Source organism: Anarhichas minor, unplaced genomic scaffold (assembly GCF_050575085.1).
Source record: "Anarhichas minor isolate MPS153535 unplaced genomic scaffold, ASM5057508v1 ptg000058l, whole genome shotgun sequence".
Taxonomy (NCBI): Eukaryota; Metazoa; Chordata; class Actinopteri; order Perciformes; family Anarhichadidae; genus Anarhichas; species Anarhichas minor.
Window position 1 is genome coordinate 6,357,501 of NW_027466504.1, and position 18,501 is coordinate 6,376,001.

Below are 18,501 nucleotides of genomic sequence, written 5' to 3' on the forward strand. Positions count from 1 at the left end.
GGCTGATAATGTAGCCATGAATTTATTCAATTTTGGTATGGAGGGGCGGACTCTCTTCAATCATAAGAAAGAGACGCTCATTTTCTTTGTTAAATACAAAACTTGAAACAATTAATGACTTATTTTAAATCGAAAATAATACCCGATCAGCAGCAGACCTTTCATGGCTCGGTAACCTACAGCTTGCAGAAATAACCTGTGGTGCATGGCCTTAGCGTCAGAGAAAGGTCACACCAAATGACATGTCTTGAGCTCGGTGGTTTAGCTAGCAGGCTCGGGTGATTTAAACCACAAGGCCACCCCGTTTACATTATTGGCCTCAAAGTCTGGGTTGTATCATAGAACCTTCTTTCAATGCTTTATAACTTTTTATACTGTTAGTGTTTACAGATGGCACAATTAACATTCCTAGAATATTTAAGACACACATTACATGTGAACATTATATGTGCGAGACATGTGACTCCAGAGACGTCCATAAAGAAGACGTTTTGGATTCATGGATTGGATTCCTGTACTGGATATAGTCTTCTTAACTTTGGAAGCCAGCCACTCATGGGCCGATCAAAGTGTAAACAAACGCCCTTTCCTGGACTTTACGAGTTAATATGATCCAGAGGTCACAGCACTGTAGGTTGTAGAAGTACACAACTTTGTTATGGAGTCGCCTGAAGCAGCAATAGAGTTGTGAGGTTCCTGTGTCGGTTGACTCACTAAACAAACTTAACTCGCTTGTTAATAGCTGATGAGCAACATGAACACACCTCCCTGGATAATGCGTACTGGTCAGTTTCTGTTCAGTTATTTTTGTAAAATGTCAAAAACAATTATGTACGATAATACAATATACAAGCCATAACTGCAAGAAAAATATATTTGTTGACACTGTCTACAAGGTGTTGATTCAAATGTAAGTTTAGAAGCCGGAGCTTTTAGTCATCGATTGCACAACATTGTAAGGACACCCGGTTATTTTGTACACCTCGTGGAAAATACCCAACACTATACAACTATTGCATTAAAGGTACTAATCTTAGACTCTTGATGGGTGTATATTTTTAGGGGTGTCCCCCGACTACACAGTTTAATCTCATTGTTCAAGTCTTGTATATTGTCCAATGTAGTGCTCATTGATGACCTTCTGTTTAAGCTTTCTATAGAAAAGTATTAAAAACAACAAAACTATTGGCCGAGACACGCGTGACTATTGCTTTGCTGGTCTTTCAGAATAATGGCCGCGTAATTGTCGTGTATAGTGCGTTTCTGCGTGTACAGTGCGGCGCTGTCCAGAGTGCTGAAATGGAGCAGACAGACGGGCACTGTACGACTCAATCGCACCTGAAACTGCCCAAATAGACACGGTTTCTTAGCCTGCTTGCTTATCGTTGATGTAAATAGATTGATAATTGTCGGCCCTTATTCCAATCCCCCCTAAACGGGTTATTGAGCTGACATGGACAAGACTAGTTGGTGATTGAGTATAATCAGTCAGACATGGAGAAGGCCCCGGTAGACATAACCTTCCTTTTTTAATATCTTTGTGGGACAGAATCCAGTGCTCCTGTGCCCCGCCTTTTGTGCCGAGGAACCTCCACTTTTCCCACAGTCACGTGACCGCCGCTGAGTGAAAGGAGCCTTTGTGGGGCGGCTTATGACCGGGGGCCTGACTTGTTAGACGATGAGAAAGTGGCCATGCCGTCTGCACTCGTCTTTGTACACAGTGTTAATAACGCTGTCTTCCTGTATTCCTCCACAGCCCACCATCAGAGTGTGTTTCTGTGACTCTATGATACAGCTCTGCTCTTTCTTAGGTTGTCAAAAGGACATCCTCAGCTGAGGTGGAAATAAAAAATAAAAAAAGGATAATACACACCGCTGTTTGCCTGCCCTTGAAGTTTCAAAGCAGTCTGTTAGGATTAAGTGAATTAAAGCTCCATTGTGGAAACTGCAAAGCCCCACTCCAGTTTGCCTGTTTAACGTGTAAATAAGTGTTGGAGACGGCAGGTCACCTTGCTTCAGCACAGTTTAGGCTGCTCGCCACCATCACATCTCATTTTCTTAAAGGACATTTTTATGGACTCCTTCCAGACCTTGTTAAGCAGTAACAGGGTGTCAGGTGTGCGGAAGCATTGGTCAACATTACGTGTCCGTAGGTTTGAGCTTCGTTTTTGTCGTGTAAATATGTTGCGAGTGTGTTTCGTGAACACATTGCATAATATGTAGGAGCACCATTTTGTGCATGTGCAGCTCGGGCTTATCTGCCGACTGTTCTGTTCAACGGGGCTGAGGCAACAGCGAGCCGGAGATTAAGGTTTCTCACAGAGGATAGCGTTTCGGTGCTGTTGTATTAGGTCCTGTCACGCTGCAGGGCCGGGTTTCAGGAACAGGAGCCAGCGAATCTAAGGGAGCGCTCGGTTTTGTTCTCCTCTGTCGTGGTCCTGTGGAGACATCTGTCCGCTGCTCCACTTTGCATCGTCATGTTTTATAGCTGCCTCAGTTTCAATTTCTGTGCTGTTCTTTTGGGATGTCCACCCCCCTGTAGGAAACAGCCACACAATGCATATTTTTCTTTTTATCCGTATCCATCTCTGCAGTGCAAAATAAAGCGTGAGTTTGCATTACATGTAGTGTCGGGCTCGCATACCTGTCAGAAGCAGAGAGGCGATGGGCGGTAGACGGAAGTGTGACTGGAGGGTTAATGTTTCCGTCGGACTCGTCCTGGTCCTTCAGCCGGCCGTGTCACCTGAGCGCCTCGACCCCAAGGCTCCTCTCCTGCGTCGTCATGTTTTATTCAGCACCAAGGGAGTGTTGGAAAATCATCCACTGCAGGCAGGCAGCAACCCGAGCAAATGATCCAAGTTGGCCGTCCAGTCTCTCACAGAGGAGTCCCCTGTGGTCCCGGTAAAGGAGCACACCTAGACCTCAGTACGACGATGACGGAGGGCCCACAGATTTGGCATCCATTATTTAACTGTGGGGGCAGGAGTGTAAAAATATACACGGTGTACTGTGGGGATTCACTGAGCTAACAACTGAATAACAGTGCCGTAGAGGTGGCCAAGAAAAAGTTGCTTTGAAGTGACTAGAAAGTCCATCTCTCCCCAGATTTCAATGTGAGTGAAACAAGTGTTTTATGCACCTACTCGCTGGGACAATGTGAAAAAAGCTGGCAGAATATTTATGATCACAGGCTCATCAGTAAACCTACCAGACCTTTAACATTCTTAAAAATGCATTTAAGGGTAATGGGACCTTCTACATTCTGGGAGCATGTTTAGCGATTCAAGCTGTAGTTAATCCCACAGTAAGTTATTTCTGATGTGGTAAGACACATAATACTTCCTAGTGAGTGGGTTTCCTCCATTCCAGGCATACCTGTGACCGACAGGAAATGGAACCGTAAACTTTAGATAAATCTTATCGGACACAGGCAGCTGGTTGTCTAAACCCTGTCGGAGAAGAGATACTGGTCCGTCTGGTACTCCTCAACCGGCACCGGGCCCAGTTTCTAACCGGCCTGGCAGTATTCAGTGGAATGGATGGACTTGGAGCAGAGTCAGTGACAGAAATGTCCTCATGTGAATGATAATCAAAATATACATACAGAGAAAAAAAAAAAAGAACATGCATCTCTATTAGATTGTATTAATGGCAGGGTTTATGGGAGCTGTGTGTGTAGACTAATGATCGTTTCATCCATCCAGTGAAATGCCAACTGATCAAGGTTCAGTGTGATTCTGAACCTAAATGTCACTGGCGTATGGTCGGGCTGTAAATGGGTCAGCCCCTGAACCTGAGGGCATCGCCTAGCAACAAGCTAGTCCCAGGCATCATTGAACATGAATGCGACTTTAAGGAAAATCTTGACATTTTGGAGTCGAGTTGGTTCTTTTTCTCCATTTCCACAATTGTCACACTGTTCCTACTTTTTTAAATTAGATCCAGTGGAGCCCCTCAGTCATAGTTTAGGAGCTTGGCTCTAGTAGTCATGGTCTGGTGTTGCTGATTTTTCTTAAATCAATTATTCAGGTCTAACCTATGAATATTTTTCAGGTATGTAGCAGCTAAAATAAGTGTCACTGGTTTCGATTGTTGAACTTAGCCTCATGCAGCGACACACAGGGGCAGTGAAGCTTCCAGCCAGTCGCATGCACCTGATTAATTATGGAGAAGCAATATAGTGTCACAGTCGGAGAAGTGGTAAGGTCGGGGGAACTTGGACCTCAGGTTACCTCCCCAGATGTGGGGCTGACATGGAGAGCTAGTGGGTGTATTGTTCTCAGAAGGAGTCCAGTTAATTGGGAGACGGTACAGCAGACGGGCCAAACATACTAATGGCTCCTTTCCTGTGAGGGAGGAGGCAACAGTTTGAGGAGGTGGACTCTTCCTGCCTCATTTACCTTCACTGTGTGTGGGAAGAGAGGAAGGAGGATATGTTGGGATGCTTGTGGTGGTGGGGGGGGGGGCTTGAGTCCTGAACAAGGCATTTGTTTGGATGTCACACACGAGAGAGACTGTGTGTCCTTAGTTTGTCCGATGTGCTTTCACTGCACATCCTAGCTGTGGTTGATCAGAATACGGTGTGCACTGGCACTGGGACAACTGGGGTTTGAGTTGCAGTGTGACTGAATGTAGCTTAAACTAGAGGCAAAGCAAGCGGACATATTCAGTGAAAAGCCAGAGTACAGTACGGTAAATGTTGGCCTTCTTTTGAATCTGTTGGTTCAAAAAGGTATTGACTTTGATAATAAAGGGTATGTTATTGTGATCTAAAAGATAATGCCCTGGACATGCTTCGCCTTTGTTTGAGTGAGAATTGAACTGTTCCTGCTGTGCTGTCTGATGTGCTTGACAAGCAGTCAGCATAACGGCTAGTTTGCCTTTCGGGTTTATGTATCGATCGCGGTTTATTTCTATCGTTATAATCCTGATCTAAGCCAAACCTTTGAGTCCTGTTTGAAGTGAAGTGCTTTCCACTCAAAGGGGACATGAAAGATTATATTAGTCTTGCTTGCTCCCTCTCACACTCTCCTCCAGTCTACCACACACAAACACATGTTCATACCGGCCTCAATGTGAAAAGAAAAAACAAACACAACCTACTTCCAAACAAAAACAACAACGTGTAGCTGACAGGCCCGTGCAGCTGATTACAAGTCCATAGTGGGATCAGACCTCCTGTGCTACCTGAGCACATACATTTAAAATGACCAATGACAGGATGTTTGATTTCATTCATTGCAATATTAGAAATGTTAATGGTTAGCACCCACTCCACCCTCCCAAAATAGACATTTGGTTGCTTCTGGGGAGCTCAGGTTTCTTTTGGGGAGTGTTGGGATTTAATGCAACTACAAAAAAATGTCAGAATATTTTAGAAATCTGTTATCAGGGTGCATGTGTTTCATTGTCTTTATCCCACCCGTGTGTGTTTTCAGGAGCTGCTGGGTGTGCTTTGCCACAGACGAGGATGACCGCATGGCGGAGTGGGTGCGTCCGTGTCGCTGCCGCGGCTCCACCAAGTGGGTTCACCAGGCCTGCCTGCAGCGCTGGGTGGACGAGAAGCAACGGGGCAACAGCACGGCACGCGTGGCCTGCCCACAATGCAATGCAGAATACCTCATCGTCTTTCCCAAACTAGGTGGGTTGCATCTCGCGGGATAAAAACCCGGACGAGGCAGATAAGCTTGAGAATAATGTGGCACTAGCTGAGCTTTGTGGTTTCTTTTTTTTTTGGGGCCAAGAAAAGAAAAAAGCGAGTTTAACAGACCTGAAGCCCGACCCTACGTAAACTGCTACTAGCATAACAACGCTCAGATCTCAGGCCGAACTGTCGGCGGTTGAGTTGAATTGTAGGTAATGTAGGTGGGTTTTTGACGACGAAGAAGAATGCGTGATGAAGAACAGACTATCTCTGGTTCTGCTGCATTCATTTTGTTTTTTTAAACTATCCTTTGCGACTTTTATAGGAGTGCAATGCTAAGTTTCACTCTTTTTAGTGTGTGAGGGATGTCTACACTACAAACGCGGTGAAAAAGAAAGCTCTACAGCCCTAAATAGATTGAGAAACTGCCAAAAAAGTCAATAACTTCTGGATTTCACTTGTATTGTCAAAATGCCACGACGCCTCTCTTTTTGTACCAGTTGTCAACATCGAAGCGTCACTAGAGCGCATATTTCCACGTAGCTCCTCTTTGAGGGCGCTCTTAATAGCTGCCGCCTGCAACCGTACCCAGGAAGCTCTGAGAGCGATTCAGTTTGTCTCGCCTGAGTGCGTGTTTATTTACTCCGAAACCAGCGAGGGTTCTGTGGTGATCCGGGTAAATATTTCCTTTGAGCCTGACGAGGAACAGAAGGGCGCTCATTTGTTACACAGCGCAGCTCCTGGCTCATGGACCAGCAGCAGTTTAGAGAAGTGGCTGCCTCAATTATCCTGACGAGTCAGAGCACCAGCCATGACTCATTCAGTGAACACACGCCATACACGTCCATGTTTATTTGGCCAGAACCTCCTCGCTTTTCAGTTTCCCGTCATGCTGGTTGTTGTCAGAAATATTCTAGGTACAGCAGAAAGAATACCGTAGTTTTATCCTTTTGCTAACGTTTTTTTTTTGCAACCAAATGCCAAAACCTGGACACATTTAAAGTTAAGTCCACAGTTGTCACTGGGTTACCCATCAGCCACTGGGCCACTGCCAGTTCAACCTCAAGGAGAGAGACGTTGCAATTTGAGACGGTAGCTGGCCCCAAGACAATGCTAGTCTGCAGGAGGCCTGGCTCGGCTGGTAAACAGGTTCATGTATATGAACAGTGACCGAGGCTGTGCCGTCAGTCACTTTGCTTCCATAATCGGAACGTTCGGCTCGGCTTCTTTAAATCGCTTCCTGCTCCGAGGTAGATAACCCCGATGGGTTTCTGTGTCGCTCTCTGAGAGCCGATTATTGGCACATGGCTGTTTGCTGGCTAGTTTGGGAATATGTCTGCCAGGCCTATTCCTCTCTGTGTTTAAGGGTGTGTTAATTGGTTCACAGGTCCCAGTAGGACTGCTAATTAGTGCTTCATCAACCCTTGCATGCAGGAAAAAAACATAACATCCAGTAGAGCTTTTCAACAGGCCCGCTCTGAAAGAATGGTCCCACCCTTCACACACTTGGCGTCTCCATCTGTTCGAGGATGCGACGCATGTCTGAAAGAGACATTGCTAAACTATTATGGGTAGTGTAAGTGGGCCAAAGACTGGGACCCACAGATGGGTTGCAGGAGATGTTATTTGGGTCGCCAAATAGATTTGCAGAATTTCTTCCATTGTGTTTTTTATCTGCAGTATATTGAGCCTGAATGTTCCTTCTGTTCTAATCATTGTAGCCTACTTATACTACTGTACTACTCTGAGAAGCTAGAGTGCATTCTGTTGGTTTTACTGAAGAGAGGAATAAAAGATTGGGGTTAACTCTGCTTAAATGCATTTATTTTTTTCTCATATTTAAGTATTTAACACGCTTAGCAAATGTATATCTCTTTGAAACGGCTGGTTTACCTCTACCAGAATATAAGGTGATTTGGAAATGGCAGAAACTTAGTTTGAAATGTTAATTTGCACACAAATTCACACTTATTGTGAACGTGTGATGGATTGTCGTGTTTAAAAAGTGGCTCCTCGGAAAATAAGTTTGCGAAACACTGGTGGAAAAAGCCTTTGGGTGCCCAGTGTTTGTGTCGCAGATAAAGAATAACTTTTACTTATAAACTCATCAATGTAAAGCAGAAAGGGTAAACACGCGTATATATCTCTGAATCAAGGGAAGCCATGCCTGACTGGTTGCCAAGCAACACAGTAAAAGGAAGTCTGCTCTTTAGGCCGAATTAGAACAAATCTCTCACAGTCAGGATCCAAAGGACCTCCTCCTAATGTGTGTGGGGTTTATTAATCCTAACGGAATACAGTGCTGAAATCAAAGATAACCTTTCTAGAGGACTCAACTAATGTATCTCTATTTTAGTTTTATGAGTTATTTTATAATAATATATTATTATTATATATAATATTCAAACTCGAGCTATCTATTCTATTTCGGTCCAGGAGAACTCATCTGAGTTGTTCACAAACATGTTTGTGTTGTCTAATGTTAGTCTCGCTCACATGCTCCGTCTTTAAAAGACATGAGTTGAGTCTCTGTTTTCACGCGGTAGCTTCTGAAGTCATCGTTTAGACACATTGCATCAGTGTTTTCTCCCAGCATGCCTCATCATTATGTCCTTATTCTTAGCCAGCTCTTTTTTAACAACAGTGAGGAGTTGTGGTCCAGGAGGTAAAATGTGGAACCTCAAGCTCATCACTCCTAAGTTTGTGTTCCTTCTGTCATGTGGTTTGGTCAACAGCAATATAGCATCGTGATGGATGGGCCAGTGGTTTATTTTGAAAGGGTAACTTCCTCTTTCCTGTTGCTGATCTGCTTACTGATGCCGCCCTCAGAGAATGATACAGACTTTCGTTTGGGCGTTCTTGATTTAATTCTCACAACTTTTCTCCTCGATTTGCACACGGCCCTGCTGTCTGATGCTCTGATGTGGGGATTGGCAGGGCGTTTACCTTTCTGATTAACTGGCACACACCTTCTATTAACACAGACAATGGGATTCATCATCATGACACACATTCTGCGGTTTAGGAACCTGGAGTGAATCTGACGTACAGACTTTTCTTATGACCTGTCTCATGAAGAACAAACGCAGGAAGATAAATGAGGCCCAATGACGACTAGGGCTTTAGTTTTGTTTACATTCAAAGCTTCATGGAGGTTTTCCAATGAAGCTTTGGACGTCTGTTGTCATATTTTATGTTGTCATCGCCCTAAATACATGGAATATCCTCGAACAAAATCCTCAATTTGAATAAAGTGATTCATCGGATTGAATAACTTAGCAATGAATAGAACTCTTCTGTTTTGTCAACATACATGTAGGTGAGGACTTAGTGCGTGTGTTTGAGAAAGAGAGAAGCGCATCACTACTACACAGCCACATCTGGAATCTAATTCTATTAATAATGTAACACTAATAATCAGCGTGGCTTGATATTCATCTGCAACTTTGCCGAAATACGGGTTTAAACCCAATCAATAGACGCGCAAAAAAATAAAGCTGCACGGCATTCTAATGTTGATTCAGAATTTAAATGTCAAGTATTCGGTAAAGCCCTAATTACTGCAGTGATTGGTCGTTCTGTGTGGATAGGAAATAAAATATTTGTTTGTATGCATTAGGAACAAAATAACTGAAGACAAATAGACCGTTTATATTCTTTCCTGTTAATCCAATGCCCTTAGCACCAGCATGCTTTGTGATTTACCAAAAGCTCCAGGCTCGTTGATGTCGTTCAATGTCTGACTCAGCAGTGCCAACATAGTTTGAATACTTCGGTCGTCGACAAACCAGTTTTACCGGTCAACATCATGGCAACTATTTGCAACCTGCGCAAGGTTAATTCATCTACCATTTACTGTAGCCAACTTGATTTATTTCATTTGTATTAAGTGCGAAATCCAGAACCATTTACGTCAAGTTACTTCCTGCCGCTATGTTCTGAACCCCCAGCAGCTGAATGTATCGGGACAGGAAGTTGAGCAGTGGTTGGTTGGAAGCACAAAGCCTGTTGCGTTTGCCTGGGAAGGTCTTCATCCCCAGGGAAAGGTGTCTTTTCCCCTAATCCCGTTAGCAAGTATCAGACGGAGCCGTGCAGAGATGCTGGATGTGTCTTGGGGGGGGGGGGGGGGGGAATTGGGTCACGGCGGGAGGAGCTGACATCAAAGGGCTCATCAAAGGGCTGACAGTGCGGAGGAGGAGAGCAGCGGAGCCGCTCTGCCGATGAGTCTGTGAAATCCCGGCAGTCCTCCGGTGTTTCCCCGTGACTTTAAACGTCCCGTCATTAACACTCAGGTCTGTGATGGTGACGGTTCTAGAAGGAACAGGATGTGCCTCAGACCTGATCCTTTCCCACGGGGTGGAGCCACATGCAAAAGTTGCATGCCGATTTACATGATGTCAAACCGCGTATGCAACGTATTGAGTTTGTTACTTAGATTACCAAATAGATGGGTTTTACCTCGTGACTCGGTTAGTTTTCAGGTAATTCTCCCATCACTCTGCTGTAAATGTTTGTCGTACGTCTTCCAGCAATCCAGTGTATCCTGTTACACAGGCAGATGGGCCTTTATTAAAGGGCTTCAACATGTCCTGCTTCATGCTTGATGAATAATGGGAATATTACTAATGAACGCAGAAAAGTAAATCTCTCCTCTATCTCTGAGCCATCGGAGGAGTTCCAGCCTCTCGCTGCAGGACACTTCAAAGTGAGCAGGAGGAGCCCGGCGTTGTCTGTTTTGCTGCATCATTGCTGCAGTGGTCCTGTCCCATTCTTTATTATAGTGATATAGACGATGCTACCTGGTATTTATGACGTGCTTGTTGTACAGACAGCCAATTGCTCCATGTGTGTTGTGTTTCACACTTTAAAGCTCAGGTATATATTTTTCCTTTTTTTAAATATCATTTTAGCGGCTCAAACGGTGGTGTTTGCAGCGGCTTTAATCAGCCCTCACGATGATAGCCGTTCCACAGCTTGGCGACAACACGGGGATGACGGCTTTCTATTTGGGCGGTGGAGGCGACGCTGCGGACAGGTGGAGCCGGGGATCACTGTTTGGAAGCTGCCACGGTGGTTATTTTCTCAGGGTTGCTGCTGAGGCCAGCTCATTTCTAGCGGCTTAAAGGGCATTACTCATGTTGGGCCTCCGAGGGAGGGATCCCGGATCAGATGCAGGCTTGATCCGGAGCCACAGATCACCTTCTCTATTAAACCCGGGTTTTGATTATTTTTTTTAACCGGCTCGTGACGCAGGAGATACAGAAGATATCAACACTGCGGCCCACAAAGAGTAGGGTAGCTATATGCTGTTCTGGCCCTGTTCCCACCAGCACCTGCTGCAGCCAAAGCCAGCATATCAGTGTATCATGCCAATTTGGCCGGCAATAGAACTCCGAGGACGGCGTGTCCTTGCTTCTGCTTTTTTAGAGAGAGAGAGAAAGTGAGAGAGAGAGAGCGAGAGACAGTGAGCGAGAGAGAGAGCGAGAGACAGTGAGAGAGAGCGAGAGAGAGAGAGAGAGAGAGAGAGAGAGAGAGAGAGAGCGAGAGAGAGAGAGACAGTGAGAGAGAGCGAGAGAGTAAACAAGCCAGCTGGAACAGTGTGCCAGCATGCGTGCCCACTACTGAGGGATTGCACTTTTTTGCCTCTCTCCCTCTCTCCCTTCCTTCTTTTTTAATTATCTTAATTATGGAATCTGCTGCCATGGGCTGAAATGAATTGCTCAGCGCTCCATCCTGCCAGCAGCCATTAAGGGGCGACCCAGTTCCCTCCGGCGGGCGGTGGCGTAATGCTCAGGCAGGGAGGAAGCGGAAGAGAAATCCAACGCTGTCATCAAAATAAGCCATTTTAATGCGAGATCAATCCGGTCGCTGAAAAACAGGTGCAGGAAAAAACGAGCTCTGGAAAGCATCAAAAGGCCGGCGGTGGACGAGAGAGCTTTTGTGTTTACAACTGCTCTAGAAATAAAAGGGAGATATTTCCGTTGCGTGCTAAGTAGCTTTAAAAGTGCCAAATGCTTCTCTCTTGCTTCGGGTTCCTTCCTGCTCAAGTGACCCGGAGCACTGCTGTCTAAAGAGCTCTAAAGAGCAGCTTAAAACGCTGCGCTGACCTGTGCTCTGAAGCTTTCATAGACTGAATGTACTCGGCTGCACAGGTCACAGTGGCTGAATTGTGTACGACTCGTGTCGAGCACTTCTGGCTGTACAAACAGCTTAATAAAGCCCGTCTTATGTCCCGACTGTGGAAAAACCCATAACCCCAAAAATATCCACGGAGACTAATTTTAGAAAGCTGCTGCCCTTTATACACTCTGCGTTGAGGCTAATGTGAATGCAGCCGCTACGGTTTGATTTCCTCTGCAGGTGTTTGCATTAGATCTGTCCACGTCTCCTTTGAGGACTTGGAGATGACTCGGCTGCTCTGCCAGCAGCCTGTAACCGACTGCAGCACAGTCGTCCTTTAACGCTAAGTGATGGAAGCCCGTAGTGCTACAAGGTCGATCTTATTTTTTTACTTGCTGTATACCATCCATGTGGCGTAAATGAAACTGGATGATATATCCATCAATCTGTCGCTGACACATCCAGAGGGGAGAGTCCTGCTTTCACAAGGACCGATGACTCGGCGCTGCTTTATTTCTCAACCAGGCGAGACGAGTCGAGATCACTATTTTAGAAATGTGACCATGAATGTCAACCTTCTCAAGAGACTGGCGTGTTTGTCAGAAAGCCCGTTGAAATGACATTTGAACCACTTGTGGCTATATTTACTTTTGTTTGTCAGAACTTGTATTAAAGCCCCAGAAAACCAAAATCATAAGTCACAGTTGAAGTCCTTAGTTTTTGTTGGGAAAGCTGTCGAGCTTCGGATTTAAACAGAAGCTTCAATGTTAGCATGTCCAGCTAACTAGCTTCCTGCTCCACAGTCACTTCATTATTACAGGTCACTCGACCTGTTCATAACCAGCACATCTGCTGTGTGCTAGTGTTATTCCCACTGTGTGGGGCCTGGATGCTATCAGAGTGGAGGCTAACTTTAGCACCTCTGTCCTGCTCTTCATTGGATTTGAGGAAGTTCGCAATCCAGCAACCCCAAACCTGTGGCGCTGTTTGCCAAACACAGATTTTTCCTTCCTATCATACTTGTAGTATATTACTCGGACTAACCAGATGTACATTTTTACTCTGTTTAGAAGAACCGTAAACTGGAGCCGGCATTTTTTCACCAAGTCCTGGAAGTCCTTTTACTCATCACACTCTGAAATCGAGAACTCGCTGAGTCAGCAATAACTACGAATCTAAAGTGGTGAATCTGCCCCCGGTGTCACTGTAAACTGCACATTTGCCTGGCGAGAGCGTGTTGGCGCTAAATGCTTAATAAACAGTCAATTACAGAAGTCTCACGTGACCTATCCCGAACTGTTTCTATAGCTGCAGCACAGCATTGATTGGCCTGTACAGTAGTGACAATGCAGCTCTGTGCTGTGGCTCCTATCCTGCAGTTAGCTCACTGCGGCACACACAGAGGCCCGGTGCTGTGTGGCGCTCCTCCCTCTGACCCCTGGGCTAGTTATTAATAGGATGTGGATGGGTCTGTCTGAGTGAGGAAATCAGGTTGCCTTCCTGTAAATATTGCATGGCTTCCCTCGAGTCAGAGGAGAATGCAGCAGAGAATGTTTTTATTTTTTATTTTTCCAAGGTCCTGCTCCTGATGTCTGACTAGCTCCTCTGAAAGCCCGTTTGGACTTCAGATGAATCCTTTCCTGCATGTTACATGTTGGCCTATTTGTTTTGAATCTAGGTGGTACCCGGCTGATAAGCTCCTCCCCCGTCAGTCAATACCTCTGAAGCCGGTCGGGTTTGGTGCACACCTTGTAATACAAAGTCTCTTTTCTTTCACACGACTGCGTTGTTGTCATTCTTTGTATTTGTTGCGCTGGAAGGCTGCCTGACCACATGGTGGTTTATTTAGCCGAGCTTCCTTGTGTCCTCGGTTCTGTTACCGTTTACTGGAACGTTGTGGTTCCAGGTCCAGGACTTTTCTTGTCCCAGTGGTGGTTTTACCTGCAGGAGGCTCGTGACCCCGTGCTGCAATACTCTCACACTGTTCAGTACAAATGTGTTTGCCAGTGATGGGATGTTCATGTGTGGACTCACCGAAATCTATCTGCTCTGATTCAGCGGGATTAAATATAAAAAAGTGAATTAAAGCAGTTCATCACATATTGTCAGAATATTGCTAAAGAAATACAAAAGTGTTTCTGACCTTGTGAAAATATAATAGCCTTAAATGGTCAAATGACAAACTTTGACAGTCAACATTGTTTCTTTAAACCAATCGCACTGAGTCCATGATGCAGCGACGGTGCTCTTGCAAAATAGGAAGGGGAGGAGTATTCCGTCTCAAGCAGGCGGCCAATGACCGGCTTTAACGCTGAATCTACATCCCGTGAGCCGGATTAGTTCTGTACGTAGACCGGGCCCACAGGTTCTGAATGTAGCTGTTCATGTCGACTGTTACAGATCTCAACCGGCCTGTTAGCACTGACGGGTTGATTTACACGATGTAAAGTTTCTCACTCTGAGCGCTTTTCCTCCATCAGGTCCCGTGGTCTACGTGCTGGACCTGGCCGACCGGCTCATCTCTAAGGCCGGCCCCTTCGCTGCTGCCGGCATCATGGTGGGCTCCATCTACTGGACGGCGGTCACCTACGGAGCTGTCACTGTCATGCAGGTGTGACCAATGAGAGCTTTTGGGTTTATGTTGGGTCTGATCAGTCCCACGTGCTCCTCTGTTGCTCCCTTCTTTGATCCTTATTTGTAAGTGAAAGTCGACCAGTTTGACTCCTCTGCTCCATTCTGACTGGCCCCTCTGCTCTCCAGGTGGTGGGCCACAAGGAGGGCCTGGACGTCATGGAGCGGGCCGACCCTCTGTTCCTGCTCATCGGCCTGCCGACCATCCCCGTCATGCTGATCCTCGGCAAGATGATCCGCTGGGAGGACTACGTGCTGCGTCTGTGGAGGAAGTACTGCAACAAGCTGCAGATCCTCAACAGCATCTTCCCAGGTCAGGACACCCAAATACACACTCGCACCAGATCTCCGGCTCGTTGAACCGACGGCCCTCTGCTTCACAGACGGGCCGTGCTCTCGGGTACGAAACCCACTTTTGTGCACGTTTCATCTGGCTCCCTGCTGCTCTCCCCGTGCGTCTCTGCAGGGATTGGTTGCCCAGTTCCTCGCATCCCGGCGGAGGCCAGCCCCCTGGCGGACCACGTGTCGGCGACGCGGATCCTGTGCGGCGCCCTGGTCTTCCCCACCATCGCCACCATCGTGGGGAAGCTCATGTTCAGCAGCGTCAACTCCAACCTGCAGAGGACCATCCTGGTGGGTACAGCCCAATACAAGAAATACATAAATACTCGTCAAAGTTTTACAAGTATACTTGATTGAATCAAGCCGTAGCGGCTGCTGTTTATTTATAGAGGATTATGATTCATGAATATAAATCATTCTTTAGGTGTTCAGGTGAGTTAAATGGTACGTTCTACATGCTCCCCTTGTTTAGTCTCCTCTGATTTGAAGTGCTCACGGCAACGTTGCTCGTTGATAAATGATTCCAGTTCAACCAGTGTTAACTGTAAAGAGAAGAGAAACCCCACCTCCTCACTCACCTAGTGGTGAGTGAGGAGCGGGTCATGTGATCCCACTGAACACTCTGTCCTCGCTCTGTGAGTGACAGACGGGAAGCTTCACCTTTACAGGAAGGAGGAAGAAGAAGTTCTGGTTAAAGCCAGTCATCCAAACCAGTTTCAACAGTTCACACTAATAGAGGAACATTTATTACTTTGTTCATAAAGAAAACATGAGAATCATCTGTATTGATTTTGCATGGTTTTTACCCGACAACAGCAAATATCAAACGGCAAATCATAAATAAAAGTCACAAATGTGTTACGATTGTGTCTTACTCCAAAATGTGCAGTTTAATAGTTGTTGGGTTACTTTTTATTAAAACAACTGATCATTCTTAAAACAAACGAACAAAGCAGCGTGGTTGGTGAGGTGCGGTGACTTCATGGAGTCTCTGCTGACTCACCGTGACTCAGACTCTAGAAGCTTCCTGGTCACGTCTGGCACGACGGCCCTGTGGAAACACAAATTCAGTTTTTACACTTCTGTTTTCATATGGATTTATCAAAAGAGATGCCATGTTAATTAGCTACTTATGTTTTTGGATAGATGTTGTTGTTGTAGAGCTTTAACCCTCATCCTACCAACCTCGTCCCACAGACCTCAGCCCTCTAATGATATTCATCCTTTTGTTCCTGTTTTTGTGCTTTTCAAATAAAATATATCGGGGTCCAGTCAAAGCACCCAATTCTGCCTCTGCAGTTTTAATGGGAGGAACTATTCATCAAGTTCATGTTTGTCATGGGTCCTAATTTAAAGTATCACCAAGGAGACAGATTTCCTCACATGCTCTGTGGGGTCGAGGGAGAATGTTTGAGGCGTTGGGGGATACTCTGAATCTGCCTTTAAGCCCTCTTTCAACACTGTTTATTCCCTACAGGGAGGTATTGCCTTCGTAGCCATCAAGGGGGCGTTCAAGGTGTACTTCAAGCAGCAGCAGTACCTGAGGCAAGCCCACCGCAAGATCCTCGACTTCCCCGAGCCGGAGGAGGCCTGAGGGGTTCCTGACGGGAGGACGGGAGGACGGCCGGACCGACCGACACGCCTCCGCCGGGGGGGGGGGGATGAACTGCTGCAGTGCTGGTGAAACAGACTTGGGATCGGTGTCACCCCAGTACCACCCGCTCCTCCCCACACCTCACCCTGTCTGGAGTGACTCACTGCACCGTCGCGGACATTAAGGCAAAACATCCCCCCGCCCCCGCCACACGTTGTTTTTAAGCTCCCGACGCTTTCGTAAGGGGACGACGGATAAGACTTGTGGACACAGAGCGGAGCATGTTTGCAGTTACACACACACATTAACACACACATTAACACACACACTAACACACACACATTAACACAGAAGAAGGCTGTGCGTCTGGTGGGTGGGTGGGTTTAACAGCTACATATCTCACACTTATTGTAAACTTACTGTATTTTAAACTAAACTAAATATGCGGGGCATGTGTAATTAGAAAGTTTTATAATAATAATAACAAATGATTGTTTTATAATGTTATTTTGCAGATTTGAAAGAGCCCGCTTTGCCAATGTTAGGGGTTTCAATTCTTCAGTGTGCAGAATGTGTTGATGATGAAACAATAAAGTGTGTTCTGAATCATGATGCAGAACATCAACCTCATGTAGGTAACACATGTTGAGGATCAATCTTAACTCCACTGTAGCGAGTACACACTGACCACACATGGGAACATTTAGACTCTGCAGAATTTGAAAGGTGTTTATTAATATTTTTTGTTCACATGCCTCGGCAGTGATTGTCGTAGCTTTATCTCCGTTTCGTCAAAGCGCTGCAGGATTGGAGCGTCTCTTCCAGTCGGGCGGATGGATAACATGGAGGCTTCTGGTCCTCTGAGCTTTGTTTTTTCATTTATTTTTTTCACAGTGACGGGATGTTGGACTAGAAAGCATCTCATAAGCTCCGGGTGAATGTTGACTCAGCACTTTTCACTGGGAGACGTGAAACTTTGCTGAAAGTCAATGAACATCTCAGCGTGGACTTTTATTTAACCCCCCCCCCCCCCCCCCCCCCAAAACACGTGATGATGGGACTGTAGTGTTGCCTGAGCGTGAGCTGTGGTTCTGAGGTGATCATGCGGACTGAAGTGAAGCTTGGGTCGCTGGTCATTGAGAAGTCACCGGGGCGGTTGACATTTTACAATTGAAAGGTTCACTTCAACCAAATGACAAAAGCCATATTTTCTCACTTACTACGAGCGATATTTATCTGTGCAGATAGTTTGGGATTTGTTGTCCCAGGTTTTTTTAATTTTGTGTTCCTGCCTACACCTTAATTGCCTTTATGAAACATTTCTTCAGTAGAAAATCAAAACGTCTGTGGGACATCCCCAATAAAAGGGGACATCATTTCTCAAAATGATGCATCATTTAAATGCTGTCCCTCCAAAATAAGAGTGTATTGGGGTCGCAATAGAAATCCTAAAACCTGGTAAAATACAACACTATCTTCATGAGTTATGTGTGAGAATACAGCTTTTTAAAATGTCTGAACATAGCACTACACGATGGTTTGTGTGTTTTGAATCATTGCGAGCATAACGTGATGAACCCTGACTTCCTGTTCTCTGCCTCTCGAAGCAGCCGGTGGACTTCGGTATGAGACGTGCTGTGACTGATAGAATATTTAACCTGCACATATGAACTGTGCCTCCAGACCACGGCCTCCCCTCAGTCAGTCAGTCTACACGCTGCCAAAAGAGACGTCGAGTTTAAGAGTTCTATGCTACGAGTTCTGTGAATAAATGTATTTTTCCAATGTTGAAGTGCATGTGTTGAGCTTGTGGTGGTGGGGGGGGTGTTGCATTCAAGCACACACGCTGTTCCATTCAGTAGTTTATTAATCAGAACCACACGAGACAATAAAAAGAATAAAGTCAAAATGTCTCTAGAGTATATGTCATGTTGCTGATTCCTTCTGAACACTGCATGAAGGCGGCTTGGTCTCCATCCAGCTACGGCCTCTAACTAAGCTGCTGCTCTTTGGGTTGCACTAAAAGATCAGTGCCTTTTTTTTGTTACTTTCAAATAATTTAAATGATTTTCAGATCGAGACGTAGCAACATGCTGGCAAACCTTGAAGCTTTTGATACAACACAATCATGAGTTTTTAAACGGCTCCTCAAAGGGTCCCAACATTTCAC

General features: G+C 45.7%; 1 protein-coding gene across 2 annotated transcripts in view; it reads left to right on the top strand.

The window, feature by feature from the left end:
* marchf5 (membrane-associated ring finger (C3HC4) 5) overlaps window positions 1-18,123 on the top strand; it is a 20,768-nt gene extending 2,645 nt beyond the window's left edge. Inside the window, exons 2-6 of one of the 2 annotated variants that reach the window (XM_076077381.1) lie at window positions 5,439-5,641; window positions 14,245-14,375; window positions 14,525-14,708; window positions 14,862-15,028; window positions 16,215-18,123. In XM_076077381.1, the coding sequence (XP_075933496.1) occupies window positions 5,439-5,641; window positions 14,245-14,375; window positions 14,525-14,708; window positions 14,862-15,028; window positions 16,215-16,331 (802 nt within the window). In that variant the 3' untranslated portion in view covers window positions 16,332-18,123. The remainder of the gene's footprint in view (window positions 1-5,438; window positions 5,642-14,244; window positions 14,376-14,524; window positions 14,709-14,861; window positions 15,029-16,214) is intronic. The other variant, XM_076077382.1, reaches the window with a different exon arrangement.
* Window positions 18,124-18,501: the final 378 nt, after the last annotated feature.